Here is a 19,392-nt window from a genome sequence, read left to right as displayed (position 1 = left end):
TTGCGCCTGGCGGCTTTTTCAGAATTCAACAGTAATAGGTGGCCCAGGTTAACACGTCGAGATCGATGTAACACCAATATGGAGCCGTAAAAAAAGCAGGGAGAGTCCTACTCCAGAAGTGGAGTTTCAGAGGGAACTGCCGCGAAACTGAAGAGGTGTTCGAGTATGCAGTGCTACATCGAAGTGCAGCGCAATCCAGGCCTGCATCGCTTCCGAGTTATTCATCATCTCAAATATGTGAGCATCATATCAAGGAAATCAAACGTTGACTCACATGAAGTATACTCATGAAACGGTTAACTATACCGAAAATCTAGCGGATCCGATGACTAAAGCTCACATATGAATCATCGGACAAATCAGACATATCCAAAACAGAGAGAATAAAAGACAATCCAGCGCATCAAAACCTATACTGGAGAGCTCAATGCCTCATAGCGATTAGGAGCAAGGGTAAACAAAAAGGGACACATTGATTGAATTGTTAGCACAAGAGAAAGAACAATGCACATAAAAAATTCAAAAAGCAAAAAAAGTCAAAATAAAATGGTAATAAAACCGGTGGTATTAGACGGGCGAAAAAAGGCTCGGGTCGTCCGAAAAAATTCGAAAGTGAAAACAATCGGAGATAGAAGGTTAAATGACTGAAAATCCACGAATAACATTTCTAACCCAAATAAATGACAACCAACTCAGACGATATGTCTGGCGCGACTAGTGAAGAGTGACATGTGACAAGTGACCAGTGACCAGTGTGGGCAGTTTCGAATGCAGACCTTATGCTGCAAACAGTAGTCAATCACTGGTGCCGTAGAACACAATGAGGCTCTGTCCAGCTGTTCCATCTAGCCGTCGCACAAACCATGTGATCAGACCACACGAAACACGAGGTCGACCTGGTCCACGCCGCGCGACCCGACACATCCAAGTGGACAAACAAATCAGGTCATCTACGCTCCCCACACCTAACACGCCAGCCTCGCCCACATGTGGATCAGGACCCCTGCTCCAATCCGGTCCAATTCACCTGAGTCCCAACTATTGACCGTCCTCTGCCCAATTCACCTCTCCTCGTCCAGTGTGACAATCACAATCATGAACACAACCGGTGAGCCGCCTTGTCCACACTGTCAAACACACTGAACCGCAAACACAACAGTGCCGATCGCAACGAACGCACACAGACACAGACACAGCCACAAACACAAGCACAAGCACAAGCAAAAACAGAAACACAAACACAAACACAAACACAAACACAAACACAAACACAAACACAAACACAAACACAAACACAAACACAAACACAAACACAAACACAAACACAAACACAAACACAAACACAAACACAAACACAAACACAAACACAAACACAAACACAAACACAAACACAAACACAAACACAAACACAAACACAAACACAAACACAAACACAAACACAAACACAAACACAAACACAAACACAAACACAAACACAAACACAAACACAAACACAAACACAAACACAAACACAAACACAAACACAAACACAAACACAAACACAAACACAAACACAAACACAAACACAAACACAAACACAAACACAAACACAAACACAAACACAAACACAAACACAAACACAAACACAAACACAAACACAAACACAAACACAAACACAAACACAAACACAAACACAAACACAAACACAAACACAAACACAAACACAAACACAAACACAAACACAAACACAAACACAAACACAAACACAAACACAAACACAAACACAAACACAAACACAAACACAAACACAAACACAAACACAAACACAAACACAAACACAAACACAAACACAAACACAAACACAAACACAAACACAAACACAAACACAAACACAAACACGGGCAACGGTACTCGGTCTGCAGGTCTCAACCAACCATCACGGGCACCAGGATCGCATGGTCATCTGAGATGAACGGACACCAGAACACGGTGTTCCTGATCGACTCGACCTCGACAGATTGTCTAACCTGATAGATGCCCTTGTCCAGATAGGCTCAGCATTCCCTCTACCAATCTACACAAATCGCATGCTCGGTCATCGAACCCCGGGTCCACACGGGAGAACGTGAATCGGTGTGTTCACTTCATCCGAAACGAAACGAAACAAAACGAAACAAAACGAAACAAAACGAAACAAAACGAAACAAAACGAAACAAAACGAAACAAAACGAAACAAAACGAAACAAAACGAAACAAAACGAAACAAAACGAAACAAAACGAAACAAAACGAAACAAAACGAAACAAAACGAAACAAAACGAAACAAAACGAAACAAAACGAAACAAAACGAAACAAAACGAAACAAAACAAACGAGACAAATAATTGTCATGCATTCGGCCTAATTCTAGGGGGAGGGGTATAGGGTTGCTTAGTAGTAGCAGCACCTACCTTGGAGTCAGGTTGGACTCGCGGTGTGACGATTGCTTGTGCCTCGTGTCTCGTCTCGAACCCTTCGCCTGGCTTCAACTGTCCGGTCGTCATATCCAGACCCAGATTCGGGCTTTGATCCTTGTCGAATTCACGCTTGTCTTCTTCCCCAGTCGGTTCGCCAGTTGTCACGTACTAAACGCATGATCGTCAGGAAAACCGACTGTTACATTCTGGCAAGCGCAATGTTAGATAGAGTGGGAAATGACTGAAACTCCATGACTACCATTTCTAACCCAAATCCCTGAGAATCAGCTCAGACGATCTGTCTGATGCGACTAATATCTTTTGTGCACATTACTCGAGTTTCCGTCGGCCGTTTTTCCTACTTGTATCTCACAAAATGACCAGATGCGTCTAATTTTCTCGTTTGCGCCTGTATCTATTTTCGGCAGCAAATTCAACCTCCCGTAATGGTTTTGCATCAGGTCAACTCATGTTTCAGTCTGTACAATATTTACTGATTTTTTATATCATTAACCTCTAGATGTAACACACTACGCCCATGTGGACCCTCGTTAACGAGAGGTTCAGCCGGATTCATTTGAGTCACCTGTAAATAAAACAAATTCATGCGCAGGTCAGAGAATTTATCAGAACCTTTGTTATAAAGGGTTGAAGTTGCTCAGGTAAGAAACGTCAGTTAATTGTAATCAACCTTCCTGATGTAGCCAGTTGTCTGTTTCTTAACTCATGGTTAATGGACGGGTTAATAGACAGCTCAAACGAAAAGAACGATTATTCTTGGTACGCTGGAAGCAAAGAACAGTATGAGATTGCTGATAGTGTGAGGAAATCTGAGAATTTCCGATTGGGTTTTCGTCCTGTCAGTAAAGCTGAAAGCCAAGAATCACTGTGCAGTTGTTTTGTTTTTATTTGGAATCATCAGCGGTTTGAGTTTAACAAAATGGTGACAGTTTCGAATAGGCGAACCTCCGCCCGTTAGTTTGAACACTGAATCGTTCGACCACAACTGACCGATCGGCATTGTGGCTAACTCACTCACAAGATATGTCGTCACTCAACCTTCATCACGGAAAATAGATCACGTGGTCACGTGCTGACTGGCTCCTCGAGCGACGACTTCTCAGACAGAGGTTCCACTCGCCACTTGAGTACTATTCTTTCTCTGAGCTGCTTATGGAGAGTTGATAGTGATATTCGATAGTGAAGCTGCTCTTATTTCAAACAGTCAGCTGACATTTAGCCATATTAGGCAGGTGAGACGTTGGACACCGACAAATTAATCAACTGGTAAACTTCAGTAGATTTGCTTGGGATAACTAACAAGTCTCGATAATAGGTGACAAACTTACGTGGCTATTACTGCCGATTATCCCACCATATGGACAAGCTGCGTATGCGTGTCCGTAACCACGTGTACCGGCTGGATTAGGTAGGCAGATGCTATTCCAGTTCCCAACCTAAGCAGAGGCAACTGACAATGCATGTTGCCACTTTACACACTGACTGGAACTGAGACTTCCAGACGAAAGCAAACAAACTGTGTTTGTCATCCCCAAGCTAAGCAGATCGCAAACAACCAGCGCACATCTTCGCAGGTGGTCTGGCGGATGTACAGCACAGTGACCGTCGCGACTGGTCGTATATATTGAATTCTTCTCAACTGGTGCAAACAACCAGCGCACATCTTCGCAGGTGGTCTGGCGGATGTACAGCACAGTGACCGTCGCGACTGGTCATATATATTGAATTCTTTTTTCTCAACTGGTGGCCGACGATAGAAGGAATCGATGGATGAATACATTCCGGAAAACGTCACTTTAATATACTACTAACAATGGGTGTGTTTTGGCACATGTGATGGCATCTAAACGCTCGAAAATTATCAGTGTGGAATTCAAATGCAAACTGTATCTACTTGACTGGAAGTGAGAATAAACACACAGTCGGGTTTGTCGTGAGTTGTGGGCCAGACGAGAAGATATCCTTACTTGGACTTGTTTTCTTTAACTGAAAGTCAGTAGAAAGGGATGAATTTGGTGGAGACCGGCTGGAACGTCTGGCGTCTCTGGTACACTACTGCTGATCACTTTTATTTAACGCTTCGCTTAGTCAATAATATCTCGACAGACCTTTGCGCTAAAATGATACTACACATCGGTGACGAATGCTTGAGAATTCCATGGGGGTCTCAGAAGCGGTTAGGCAAAAGCGGCCACAGAATCGGCTGTCAACACATTCTAATGCACGTGGGTTCAGCAAGCGCTCGTGACCTAGGTACCACACACTCACTCGGAGCGTAACATGTCCCATAAGGATCCTTACACGACCAACCTTATTCAATGAACATGAGCTCCAGTGAGTGCCTGTCCATTTTGCTGCAAACTAACCAGGAATGCTGCATCAGGACAGAATACTGATGTAAATTACCTGATGCTTACGGAACAATGTCATCTAGTCTAGTTTACTTTAGAAAAGAAAACAGAATAACAAGGGTGGACGTTCAAAGCGCAAAGAGAAAGACCGTCTGCTCTTATTTCAAACAGTCAGCTGACATTTAGCCATATTAGGCAGGTGAGACGTTGGACACCGACAAATTAATCAACTGGTAAACTTCAGTAGATTTGCTTGGGATAACTAACAAGTCTCGATAATAGGTGACAAACTTACGTGGCTATTACTGCCGATTATCCCACCATATGGACAAGCTGCGTATGCGTGTCCGTAACCACGTGTACCGGCTGGATTAGGTAGGCAGATGCTATTCCAGTTCCCAACCTAAACAGAGGCAACTGACAATGCATGCTGCCACTGTACACACTGACTGCAACTGAGACTTCCAGACGAAAGCAAACAAACTGTGTTTGTCATCCCCAAGCTAAGCAGATCGCAAACAACCAGCGCACATCTTCGCAGGTGGTCTGGCGGATGTACAGCACAGTGACCGTCGCGACTGGTCATATATATTGAATTCTTTTTTCTCAACTGGTGGCCGACGATAGAAGGAATCGATGGATGAATACATTCCGGAAAACGTCACTTTAATATACTACTAACAATGGGTGTGTTTTGGCACATGTGATGGCATCTAAACGCTCGAAAATTATCAGTGTGGAATTCAAATGCAAACTGTATCTACTTGACTGGAAGTGAGAATAAACACACAGTCGGGTTTGTCGTGAGTTGTGGGCCAGACGAGAAGATATCCTTACTTGGACTTGTTTTCTTTAACTGAAAGTCAGTAGAAAGGGATGAATTTGGTGGAGACCGGCTGGAACGTCTGGCGTCTCTGGTACACTACTGCTGATCACTTTTATTTAACGCTTCGCTTAGTCAATAATATCTCGACAGACCTTTGCGCTAAAATGATACTACACATCGGTGACGAATGCTTGAGAATTCCATGGGGGTCTCAGAAGCGGTTAGGCAAAAGCGGCCACAGAATCGGCTGTCAACACATTCTAATGCACGTGGGTTCAGCAAGCGCTCGTGACCTAGGTACCACACACTCACTCGGAGCGTAACATGTCCCATAAGGATCCTTACACGACCAACCTTATTCAATGAACATGAGCTCCAGTGAGTGCCTGTCCATTTTGCTGCAAACTAACCAGGAATGCTGCATCAGGACAGAATACTGATGTAAATTACCTGATGCTTACGGAACAATGTCATCTAGTCTAGTTTACTTTAGAAAAGAAAACAGAATAACAAGGGTGGACGTTCAAAGCGCAAAGAGAAAGACCGTCTTTGTGGACAGTTCTCTGGAGATTAAATGCCGCAGAACTCGTCCTTCAAGGACTGCCATGATGAAGTGATGTGAGGATATATGATTCCCGTGTTGATCTACCGATATGTATTGGCTGGAAATGATGCCGCACGCGTATTATTGCGTGCACGCTTCCTTTCAATAAAATAGTCGTGGATATCACTTCGAAAACAGGCATACCTATGCGGCTTTCAAGGCGCATCCAGTCATATCCACCACGGGCTCCATAGAGGAGGCATTGTTTTTTTGAATTCTTGGTAAAAGTAAATTAAATTCACCCATGTCTAAGACAGAAAGTTTGTTAACAGAGGCTGAAAATTAACAGCTACATTGGTCTTTGTACACATTCTGTATCGAGGCGAGGAAGTGATATTGAGGTACATTGTTATGCATGGGCGGTGTCGCATGATGACACGCCCTTCCCCTGGTGGTTCCATCAACTATCACAGCAGGCGAGCTCATTTAGAAGCAGGTGAACGAATCCTTTTTTTAAACTTACAGTTGCACCAGGATAATGAATTTGGCTTCTTCGCATTTGAGTTTCGTCGGTCTGTGACTGATCCTCTTCCTTTAACGGGGCTAGTTTATATGTTTGTACACCACCCACAAGTTTATCACCAACTCGCGCATGTTCAGAGTCCTGAGGAAGTGCAAAAATGGAATAATTATCATCCTATCAAGAAGTGGCTTGTCGTTTTCACTGAAGTAACTTTCACGGTGAGTATTACTTAAAAAGATTGTTCGAATTGTTAGCATTTATTAACGGATATGAATAATATGCGAAGAAGACCATTTATACCTTATGTTGAACTAACCTCTGTTCACTAATGGTTGGTTTTGATCTGTTTGCAACGCATGTGAACATTTCGACACCAATCGAAGGAACATCATCCGTGCACTATTGGGGCCATCTCGACCGATGGCGAAATTTTTTGCAAGCTAAACCCCCATTCGGTGAACAGATGTAGGGCCACTAGGCATCCCACCAATGAATGCACTCGGGCTACCAATGATCCGCTGCATTTTCGGACCTCTGTCCGTGGTGTCAGCAACCAGAGAGCCAGAAGGCACCAAGTGCATGTGACTGCACCACCGATCAGTTACTCGTTTGACTGGTCCACACTACTTAGGCAATCTTTGAGTGGTGTTGTCTGACATCACGTTCTCACGTTCAAGTGATTGGCCATTACGAACTCACATCATTTTTAGTGCCACTGATTATTGATATCAGCTTGACTTGTCGTGAGGACTGATCTAACTTTCGGTTCACATGAATAAAACCCAGACATAAATGGCGTGGATACGTAGCTGTTTAGCTTGTCGACAATAAAATCTGTCCAAGTTACCCGACTGAAACGGAGCTGTGTTCTATTGAACATTCGTCCTAGGGAAGCTAACCAAAATATCCTCTGGAAAGAAACATCATTTAATTGAAATTTCAACGGTTTTGTCTGCTTAACGGGATAAATTCTACATACAAACTCAACATGCTCCCCAGGAATGTCAGTTGGGGTAGTTTTTAAAGCTACTAACCTTTGATGTACTTTGATGTACTTTGATGTACTAGCCTTTGATGTACGGTAAGATCCGGGACAAAGATAAATTGCCAGCGTTTTTCTCCCTAAATTTAGCCATTTGATTTGGATGTACCTGTGATCCATGGTTTGTCGCACGGTACCACAGCTGTTTGGGAGAATCTGAGAACACCAACCACATAGGATGAAACAAGGAGCATTGGTCATACTCCGCTGTGTCTCAATTTATCGCCCCCGACCACAAAATAGAAGCATATACAAAGGGTTCTGAGTTGTCTGTCGCCTTGCAAACCTTTCGTTAAAAATCGTATATTTACGCACATCGGCCACGGAAAAAAATGGCTGAGCGTCACTCACTCCAAATAACCTTTAAGCTCGTTCTGATATCTAGGTCGCTCTGACATGATGGCCAGTTTGGCGTGACCGAATTCCCGTAGCCACTTTAACTCGCCCATTCACTTACTTCGAGCAGATAAAAAACCTTTTTGCCATGCTAACATATTGGAATTTTTCGCGCTGTAGAACACAAGTTTGCGGTCACAGCTTGCCGCTCTTGTTACTTACAATGCTCACTTTTACGCCAGTCACATCCGTCTGAACAAAATCGACCAGCAATAAAGAGAATAGCTTAATTTCTAAATATCCTATTTACACACCTTTTCTCTGACCTTAGTAGTTTGACACTTGTTCGATCCTCGTCGCTTACGATTAGTATGCCAAGACTGTATGTCAGGTTGTCTGTGGTTCTTTAGAATTATCACGCCGTTCTCCAGCCGCCATTCTGGGTAGGCGGAATCAGTTATTGTACTAGAGTACCGAAACATTTAGTCTTGTGTTCAGTTCAACAGCTGCTATGCCAAAAAGTCTGTCTACCTACTTTCCGCTGGAGTAACCTGTCCCCAATTTCCTAATAGATGGAAAGATTAATTTTGGGGCGTTTCTTGACTCGTGTGCTGTGACGGATTGCCATGACTGTCTAACTCGCCAGTCAGCCTGTCAGTCAACCCGTAATCTGTAAAAACAATGACAGTAAGTTGTGCACGGGCTAAGCGCTCCGAGCGCGATAGATCGACGGTCGCAAAACAGACGGCACACTCACAGCAAGGAGACTAGTTATTAATTGGTATGCAAAGTGTACGGAGTTCGTAAACAAACACCGTCTCAGCAGGACGTGGTGTAGACAAAGTAGTGTACAGACTTACCCATGAATTTTCGGTTCTTTTAGTAAAAAAAACAACGAAATAGCATGCTAATCACGGCAATTATTTGCTTGATTTACGGTCTTTAGCCTTCAGTAAGGTTGGTTTCCATCATCACCTACTGTGTCACTGAATTCTACGAGAATTTGAAGCACTGGAGACGTTAGTGGGTGTGGCGTCTGACTTCGTCATATGCCTCAAGATGTATGTGGTTTCATCTATTGTATACAAAGCATCGGAGCCGATGTTGTCCAGCTTTTTAATAACAACCACTGAGGTACACTACTAACCAGTGCGATCTCAGGATAGCCCAGCGGTTAAAGTCCGAACTTACCGTCCTAATGGTCCGTGGTTCGAATCTAACTCCTACGTCTCGACTGCTTGTGTCCAGGCTTGGGCAGCCTACCAGTATCTCTGCACTCGTGCTAGCTTCGGGTGGCATGGCAGCCAGATACCGAAATGGTGTTAGAGCCGTAGGGTTATTTTTCTTTTAATATATATTTTCTAACCAGCTGAAATGGATCCAAATCTTTTGGCGTATGTAGGTGACTACAACGCTAAAGACTGTGATGCAGTGAAAAAACACTTTTCATTGACCTAACTATGCGGCATTAGTTCTTCTCTAAGTAGCCAGGGAAAATGTCAGTGAAATAGTAAAGCCAGTGGAGGACATGAACAATGACGGATAGTGAGCGAACGAATAGCATTCTCAGTCTGAAAGCAGTTTAGCCATGGTAATTCCGGGTTATTCCACATCATTCTTTGAGGAAAAAGTTATCATCCACTAGCAGTAGCAATTCATCAACAGCCTGTTGTTTACGAGTATTCGCATAGAGGGAAAGAAACACACTTCTCGGCGTTCTGAAATACTGAGTAAAACGGGGGAGTTCTTGAGATTACCCAACAAGTTCGCTCAAACGTCCTGTTATTCGATGTGGAAAGATTATATTCACAATACATCTAAATGTCACCAGCATATTTACACCCACAGAAGGCAGCAAGATTAGGATTTGGGAGGCAAGATGAAAAGACAAAAAATTTCGGTTGGAGTCGGTAGTGAAGAGGTCTTTTGATTACACATACAACTGAATTGGGTTCATCCGTAGGCATGATAAAACATGGCTGGTTGCACCCAGCAGCTGGACGCGTGGCTGGCATATCCTAAATCTGCTTATTCTATTTAACAGAACTACAGAAACAGGAAAATGTGTAGGCTGGTACACGATTTATAGCTGAATGTCTAACTGGTTACCTGCGAGAAGGCTATCATTGTGTTGCACCGCAATTAAGTTTCAAGAAGTTAGGCTGATGAGTAGCGAAATATAAGTATGCCGGTCTCTGGTGAGTGCAGGTGACCTCGACCGAGATCCCCTATTCTCTGCTCTGTATGAGTTTGGAGTAAAACTACACTTCAGCGAGGGGACGAACTGTATCAGCTGTAGAGATCACGAACTCGAGATAACTACGAACCGATCCTGGATTTGTCAGTGATGACCAGTGCTGAAAAGAACATTGTTTACTAAACCTTGGCTTAAATCAGTGATCACTTTTGTCCTTTTAGGCCAGCTGGACTGCGAAAGAGCAGAACGCTGACAGCACTCATGTTCAACCGACTGCTAAATATATTGGAAGTTTTAATTAAGTCTTCCCAAAATCCTGACTCTCTAAAAAGATGACTCATTGTCTTAGGTCAGGGCGAAGATAGCTATACTCGTTCGGTCGAAACTTCATTTCCTACTGTCGGGCTATGTTCTGGGTCTGGTACTACTACGAAAGCTCGCACCGAGGCTAAAGATGGGTTCTTCATATTTCCTTCATTTATCAGATTACATTAAAATACCCTTCTTATAATTCAGTGAAAGAATTCGATAAATTTCCAAACTTTTGTTCACAAATATGACCGATTTGTTGCTTCCAACAGTAATTTTTAAGTACGCTTCAAATGATACGTTCAAGCTCATTACTGATGAGCGTGCTGCAGTCCAACCAATAATTTCCGCTGGAGCCACAATCTTCAAGGTTATCTGACTTGTTCTGGTGTTTCTAAGAGGGACTTTCCTTTCCGTCCCCACCTAATAGAACGCTGGTAGTTTGCTGTCGCGTCCTGAATGCATGTCAGAATTCGTTTTGGTGAAGACTGGTGTAGTCGTATGAGTCATGGTTTTAAGAAGAAAAAACTGTTCTCAAGTACGATGAACACTTGGGGAAACATACGATAATCTAATTCAACACAATTTTGAGTGCCAGGAAGCAAACGGCCGCAATTCGCAGCGTTCTCACTGCCAAACATTTCATACATATTCTGCAATTTCAGTTATAAATTGCAGGTACTCTGACGGTTATTCACTTATCGAACTTAATTTATCAGCTTTTGTCATTTGCTTATTGACTGAAACTGCTTTGACTGGTTCGAGCACTGCTGGTGTGGCTGACCTCCGATTCTGCAGTCAAATCTCTGGATGACGCGAACTTTACGTTTCGCAGCTTATTTCAAACTGAGGTTGATCGCACACCAGTTTTCTCACCAGTCGTGTTTCACAATAAAGATGGCACTAACCCAAAAATAATCGGTTACTCAAGTAGTTAGCTTTGTCTCTTCCCTTCACCCCATCGGCAATAAAGCATCATTTACGATGTAGTTTTTGCCCACTCATCAAAACATCCACCACATATATCGTTGAAGACGATAGATACTACGGGTAAATAGTCGGTGAATGTTGTCAAACCGCACGCCTTCAATTTCAACGCAGTTCCAGTCATGACGCACCGATAATGTCCCCGCGACAGGCCATGAAACGCTTACAACCAAATAGCTCATCTCAGTGAGCTAACTAACGGCCATAGCTGATTTGGGATTGTATGGAGTTAACCAGTTTGAGACTCTCGTAATTTCCCCAAATTCTACTCAAGTTTACGACGAACCTCAGCCAAGTTGGAACCGACAATATTTATGCTGGAAATAGTTCACGAATTTCACATCTATAATTGTGCCACCGGAAAACTCGATTAGAATCTCTTAAGAACACTGAATTTCACAGATACCGATACTCGGCAGTCTTGCGATCTCTCGAGAAAATGTTATTTATAAGATTCATTGGTGGAGTGGTGGTAACATGCTCACCTCGCATGTCAGAAGTTCGGAGTCTAGACTTTTGCATAGCCAAGGAAATTAACAGCTGATGAGTTCTAATAGGCACAGAACCCAGGTCCAGTATTTCCTCCATCTGGAGTGGACTCACCAAAATAATGACCCCTGGACAGGCTTGGTATGCCACAAGAAGCACTTCAGTAGTAACGACGGAATGGTTTAACTCAATCAGATACATGATAGCTGAAGTGGAATTGGGCTTTCCACTTTTCCGGGACAGACTAAGTGAACAGTTTCCGAGGATTTGCCTTGTCCCGCAACTGATGTCTGATGTTTTGCATGGACATCCGAATCAGTACACAAAAGCTGGTTGTAGGTAGCCGTACTCGTCGTCTGGTTTTATGCTAAATGGAAGTTTCAAACGGAAGAAAGCACATAAATCTGCCGACGTGTAAGTCGTCTCCGCGATTTCATTTTGGCCACAGACTCCTTTGGGAGGGGTATAAGTGTAAACTGGTTTCTTCTCAAATCACACTAATTTCGGTCTGGGTTCTACCGACTGTATGCTGGTTTAAACAAAGCAGATTGATTGTCCTTTTTGGATGTCATCTGGCCGTCTTAATTCGGCTTTCAGTGTGCCATCCAAGAAAATTCTTACTTCTTTGTCATCCAGGTATTGTGTAACATTCCTGTTTTGTTTTTGGGGACCGAAGCCCACAAAAGTGACATACTGTACTTTACAGGCTGGTCTCCGGGAACTGCTATCTAAAGTGTACCACTGTTCATTCTAGCCATCTCAGTGCAAAAACGCTTCGTACGGACACTCAAGCCCAACCGGCCGGCAACCATTGTTAACAAAAAAGACTTGCCATTCGGGAACATGCACAGAAAACAGTATTTGTTTGCCATCTTGTTATTGTGATGACCTCTCCTCTGTGTTTGCAGGATTTAATGTCGTGTGCTCGTAAGTACACTTCCAAACGATACATCTCGAGTGTTTTACCTCCGCAAGTTATGAAAATATGCAAAGCATTAACACCTCTTTGTCCAACTCTGCTGGCCGTTTTTTTTCAGACTCAATTGGGGAACCCAGTGTTTCTTCTCATTATGCATTACAAATAGTAAGCAATATACGATTCACTACAGCAAACATGTTTTCGGAAACGTTCGTACCGATAAGTTTTGGAATAGGTCAACACTGCCTCTCGTACCATTCTATCATTTCGATAATCATTTTGGGGGTTGAGGCAACGATCTGAAAGACATCATACACCACAACTTCACCATCCCGTTGGTTGTGAGCGGAACCTTAGACGACATGACTCTTAAGGAATGAATTCCATTGTATGAAACCTATGTACCGGGATGCACTCGAGTCGTTTGAATCCATTGACCGGCAATTCGATGAGCCGAGAGTTCTTGCCAACCGCCTGACGGAATTAGTTCCCTCCGTTTTGGTAGTGCACCGGAAGTTTCCAGAAAGAGTACTTCTCATCACACTTCTTGCTTTTGTTCTGCTTGGGTGGCTATCAGCCGAATTGGGAGGACGAATGTAACATCGAGGTGGAAGGATGTCCATGATGAAAGCAGACATGAACAACTGCCCCCTCCCCCGCACACTGAGCACTTTATTTTCGAGAATACTGTCCTCTTTCCACTTGATTACTTAGGTAACACACGACGTACCCTGTTTGAGCCACCTTAAGTGCGTCAGCCTACTGAAGCTCGTGCATACAGACGGTCTCGGAGTCAACCTGGTACAAGTCTGACCCCTTATCAGCCCAGAGGTTTCACTTTCAAGTGCACATCCAAAACGGGAGCAAACTCTCTAATGGACGGGCAAGTGCGCGCATGTTTTGCGTTGAAAACCCACAGGAGAATTCGGGGAGTCGTCCACGCCACAGCTGGCCCGCTGGCATAATTAAGCGTGAGGGTTGAGCGAAACGCTGAGTCATCACTAGCTGTCCTCTCGGCCAGCGTCGGAACCTTCCGCCGCAGAGCGGAGATTATCATCTACACCTTCTATAGGTTGTGCAAAACACATTTACAATGTTGCTGAGAACTCTTCGAAGGCCCACTACCGGCTTTGTCCTTTTTGGGGTTCATCAGGCGCATTGCCCGAGTTTCTGTTAACAGAATTGCACGAAATTCGACAAACAAACTCTGATGCTTGCCAAATCGGTTTTCACGTGAGACACATCTGCAGCACATTCAGTTGAAGAAGAACGATTTAGACAAAAGCTGTCCTCTCGGCCAGCGTCGGAACCTTCCGCCGCAGAGCGGAGATTATCATCTACACCTTCTATAGGTTGTGCAAAACACATTTACAATGTTGCTGAGAACTCTTCGAAGGCCCACTACCGGCTTTGTCCTTTTTGGGGTTCATCAGGCGCATTGCCCGAGTTTCTGTTAACAGAATTGCACGAAATTCGACAAACAAACTCTGATGCTTGCCAAATCGGTTTTCACGTGAGACACATCTGCAGCACATTCAGTTGAAGAAGAACGATTTAAACAAAAGACTCAGCCGGAATTCAGGTGAGTCACCCATGAAAACCAAGTCGATATGCAAGTGAGTGTATTTATGCTCTAAGCTCTTCATAGAAAGTCTGTTTGGATGAAGGCAAGTAAATCTGCATCCTGTATTGGTCAATAAATCTATGTTTGCCTAGTGTCGCTGCACATCACGATTTCGTTTCATGTGAGATAAGTCAGACTTACTTTTAAGTTAGCTTCCACAACGCCTTGTAAACCATCAGGAGATTCCACTTGTTTCTTTCCTCCAAGCTTCTTTTCTTCATCCAATAAGGATTGTTCTGAACTGATTACCGGCATGCCGAGTCGGTCAGGGACGCCCGACGCTACATCTCTATCAGAGGAACTCATCTTGCCCTGAAATGAACGAAGTTCGTTTTTGAATAGGACGTACGTATAGGGCGTTTGAACAAAAACATCTATAATCATTCCCTTTCCTGGAATAGTTTATACTCTGCTCGAAGGTGTCATATAGTTTTGGCGCCTCATTCAAGTCGGAACACAGTGTGTTTGCTTAGATACAGGGAATTCCCATGGGAGTACTCGGTGCAGCCTTTTTCTCGACGCACGTTTTGAATTATACACCTTCACCTCTTGGTCGCTCGCTTTTTTCCGTTTATGTTGTTTATATTGTTGTTTCTCAGTATATACGATCAACATTCAATGCTAAGCAGCCATCATGGGAAAGGAGTATAGGTATGATATTCAAAAGTGTTTCACCCCCGGTTAGGGCTTCTTTATTTGGAGGATTCCGGAGCTTCAAATCTTTATGAGTTGGTCACTCATAGCAAGACTGGCTATAACTTGCTATGAATCACAATAAGTCGCACTAGATGTCTAATAAAGCCCAACGTTTTCACAATCAGGGCTGGATTCATGAGCGGAAGACCATTTAACCTAGTTTGCTGAAGGAGTCTGTGGCGTTTCAAAAGTGATTCCATTTGTCTCTAGGGTGCTCCCTATGTCAGAAGGAAGCCACAGGAGAAAGAATTCGGCAGGCTCCTTATATCTGGTTTCGTAATAAAAACATCAGTAGATTTGATAAGGTATTCCGAAAAAGCCTGACTTCGATAGGAGGTGGCGTTCTACCACAAGGTGACCGGTGGCCGTCTCAAGATAGCTCAATGGTTAAGAAGCTAATATATTGACCAGAACGTCTGCGACTCGAACTCACCTCTGGCACACTGTCTGCTCCTGCCGAGGGCTGATCATCCTGGTAGTATTTTGACCCTCGTGCCTCCTTTAAAAGAGCATGCAAGATGTGCACCAAAAGGGTAGTACGGACGAATGACGTGTGCCGTAATTTACAGAGCTTGCCGCCTTCACTACTAGAGAACAGCATCCGAAGCAGACTCTTGCCACAAGACAGTAGACAGCAGATGCGCCTAAGTTATTCTCACATTGGAAGTATTACTCATACGTATCCTGACCCTCTCTTGCGATGGACATATCATTCATTAAAATGGTTACGTGATGCCTTGATAAGAAAGAACAGTGCACGATGAATGCTGACCATGACCTGAGATTTGGAACAGGGAAAAAGGGATTTGGTATCAATAGCGTCCATTAGAATGTTGTATTACGCATTAGCAGGTGACAACCAAGCTCTAATTTCTCGGAGTGTATGACAACTGTTCATCTATGACAATCATAACCTGAATAGTTTAGGGGAATCGACCCATATGGTTTGTAGTGCTCAGGAACGCTACTTTGTCCTCTGTTTCATGGCCCTTCCTGGGGTGGGTGGCTGTGGTAAACCAATCCTCATTAAGCATAGAGATGATGCTTGTTGATGAATGGCTAACTAGAGTGTTTCTAAATACGTGGGTGGCCGAGATTAGGGTGTATCAGGAAATGAGTGAATTTTCACTTCAAAAATAATCAGGATCTTGTATGGATTGACGATATCAGGACCTCCTTAAGTTATACATTCTTTGTATGTCGTTAAGTAATGCCAACGGATACCATACCTGCAAATGAACTTGCTCGGGTGGCTTTGAGCTGTCCATTACCGATCCCTTTTTATCCTCCCGTTCACCTGTGGAGGAATCCAATGAGTTGACTTGGTTTCCAAGGTTCACATCCGCAAGCAAGGCGTTATCAGTCAGTTTCGTTGCATTCTGGAACGACAATTATTCAGAATGCTTTGAAAAGAAGTGAAATGAAATTTTATCATATATTTTTTGTTGATCAGTTCGCCGAGCCTGCCAGTTGGCTTAAAGATGTCCTCATGCAAGGAGACATCGTCAGTACGTGCAGTAACCGCTACAGTTCCATTTATCCCTATGTTGTTTTGAAAACCGCTCTAGAAAATCTGTAGCCAAGCTCTGCAGTCAGCTGACCTCTACCAGAACGACGGTTGTTTTCGCCTGGGTCATGGGAGCAGGGATACACAATCACACAGAACGGACAATAGACCTTGAAGCCTAGTTACAAAAGCTGGATAACTCTCTAAATGTAGTGACAACCAAGTTTACTGGCATGACTGATTGATAAGCATGTGATAGGCAGTGGTTTTCACACATTGGGCTGACTGCCTCATCACTAACAGAGAAACTCAGTGTTGATATAATTTCAGACTTGAAGCACTGACGTCACGAAATTTGATGCCAACCCTATGTAATTTCAACCACACACTCGTTTGTCCTCAGGCGGTTACTTTAAGACTGCCTGTTTTATTATTCTTGAAAACTGTAAGCGAAACTGCGGGATGATAGATAGATAGGTATCACATTTATTCCGATATAAATATCTGTCCAACAAGGGTGGTACGATCACTCTACTTCTAACAAACCATTCCGGCCGTTTCCTTCCTATGTGATTCCTAATGACTCCCCAACTGTGCTTTCTTTTTTAAAAAAATATCACATCTGTTGGATGACCCAAAAGCAAGACAGTGTTCGACCAAAAAGCAGAACAAGATCATTCTTGCCCACACTTTGGGATAAGCCTTGTTGCGGAAGTAAATGTCAAGGTATCATTACATCTCCTCATAACAGCACTGAACACAGGCCGACAGGAAAGCAGCGTACAATATTTAGGGCCGACGTCATCAGTCGGCAAAAACGAGCATTTTCGGCAATTTTCCATCTAGACTACAACACGAATAAGGATAGTGAATTTATCGTGACCAAAGTGGTTCTTGTGTTTAACACAGTTGACATAACATACAGGAATTGGATGTTATAGAGATGGAAACTTCAAACATCTGTATCAGAAATGAGATGAACTGTGAGTGAATGATTCTCATTTGAAAAGAAAAATGGAACCCTACCTTGACGGAACAAATTCTGTAGGTGGGCTTGTTCGTTAAGCAAACTGACATACAGATATATTTTCGGGATTTTCGATCACCACGCATGAATAAACAATCCAAAATTGCCCAAAATTAAGCATCCCCGAATTTAAAAGATATCCCAAGAGATAGAGAAGGAATACGGCAAAAAGTTGGTCATACTAAGATACTCTCCTAAGAATGTAAACGTGATGTAGAAAAGAGATGTAGCATAAGGTGATAGAATAAACACTGCTTAACTATCTATCTATCTATCTATCTATCTATCTATCTATCTATCTATCTATCTATCTATCTATCTATCTATCTATCTATCTATCTATCTATCTATCTATCTATCTATCTATCTATCTATCTATCTATCTATCTATCTATCTATCTATCTATCTATCTATCTATCTATCTATCTATCTATCTATCTATCTATCTATCTATCTATCTATCTATCTATCTATCTATCTATCTATCTATCTATCTATCTATCTATCTATCTATCTATCTATCTATCTATCTATCTATCTATCTATCTATCTTCTATTCTATCTATCTATCTATCTATCTATCTATCTATCTATCTATCTATCTATCTATCTATCTATCTATCTATCTATCTATCTACTATCTATCTATCTATCTGTACATCTATCGTTTATCCTGCTAGTTAGCTAACTGATCGCCTCTTCCGTTCCCTCAGTTCACTGTGACCGTCTTTCCAACTAATTTATCCCTCATTTTATCTCTTGTGATATCTACCGATTTCTCCATGCTAATAGTTCTAATTCTGGCTTTAAGAACACGGGAATTGACAAATTCTTTAGTGAAGGATAAGCCTGTCGTACTCCATCGATACATCTGACACCCATCAACTCGATTGGGTCCGCTGACAGTGTTTTAACAAGTAGTTCACAACCAGTTGCCCGCACATCTGAAGATTCCATCTTACTGAGAACAAACTTACCTAAGAACATATGTCATTTTTCTTACCGAAACTCTCGGTGTACTGTCATGCACACGTTGCGTTTGGATTCTCCAGCACAATACAGGAAGACAAAAGCTGTGCGCCTAGAATTATCATATTATGGCAGTGTCACTCTGCTTGCCGCAGTAGCGTGCACTGGCCGATCAACGCAACTGGCGGTTTTCGTTCAAGCCTGGAGAGTACTATTTTACCAAGAGAACCCAGTTCACATGTCCCGGAATTCGGAATTCCTTATCACTAATAATCCACCAAATCATCTTACAATCTCTATTTCTTCCCTGTTCAAGACCTACTTGATCATGCTCTTGTATGCCGTTGCAAGTCTGGTGATAAAATGGTCAGTGGTTATGAATGTCGCATTTAAGAAGATCATATGGATTTACCGACCGGCATAAACGACTTCAACGACCATAGGACAGCTTGCTGTTTCCGAATTCCTCAAAATACCAACGTAACATTTTTAGCTCTCTTAAGGTAAGCATGATCAACGTCCTGTTCGAAGCTTGTCATTACTACTGGGCAGTAGAGTTTTCGCTCCAAGATCCATTGATATGAATAT

General features: G+C 42.9%; 1 protein-coding gene across 1 annotated transcript in view; it reads right to left on the bottom strand.

Annotated features, from left to right (window-relative positions):
* T265_14280 (hypothetical protein) overlaps nucleotides 1-19,392 on the bottom strand; it is a gene marked incomplete at both ends in the record, with an annotated part of 60,016 nt that overhangs the window by 29,443 nt on the left and 11,181 nt on the right. The window contains 4 exons of the mRNA XM_009172927.1: nucleotides 2,431-2,604; nucleotides 6,702-6,842; nucleotides 14,746-14,916; nucleotides 16,530-16,679. Coding sequence (XP_009171191.1) covers nucleotides 2,431-2,604; nucleotides 6,702-6,842; nucleotides 14,746-14,916; nucleotides 16,530-16,679 — 636 coding nt within the window. The remainder of the gene's footprint in view (nucleotides 1-2,430; nucleotides 2,605-6,701; nucleotides 6,843-14,745; nucleotides 14,917-16,529; nucleotides 16,680-19,392) is intronic.

This window comes from Opisthorchis viverrini, assembly GCF_000715545.1.
Source record: "Opisthorchis viverrini unplaced genomic scaffold opera_v5_170, whole genome shotgun sequence".
NCBI lineage: Eukaryota > Metazoa > Platyhelminthes > Trematoda > Opisthorchiida > Opisthorchiidae > Opisthorchis > Opisthorchis viverrini.
The sequence above is the reverse complement of the archived record's forward strand: the minus strand, read 5'-3'. Positions and strand labels throughout refer to the sequence as shown.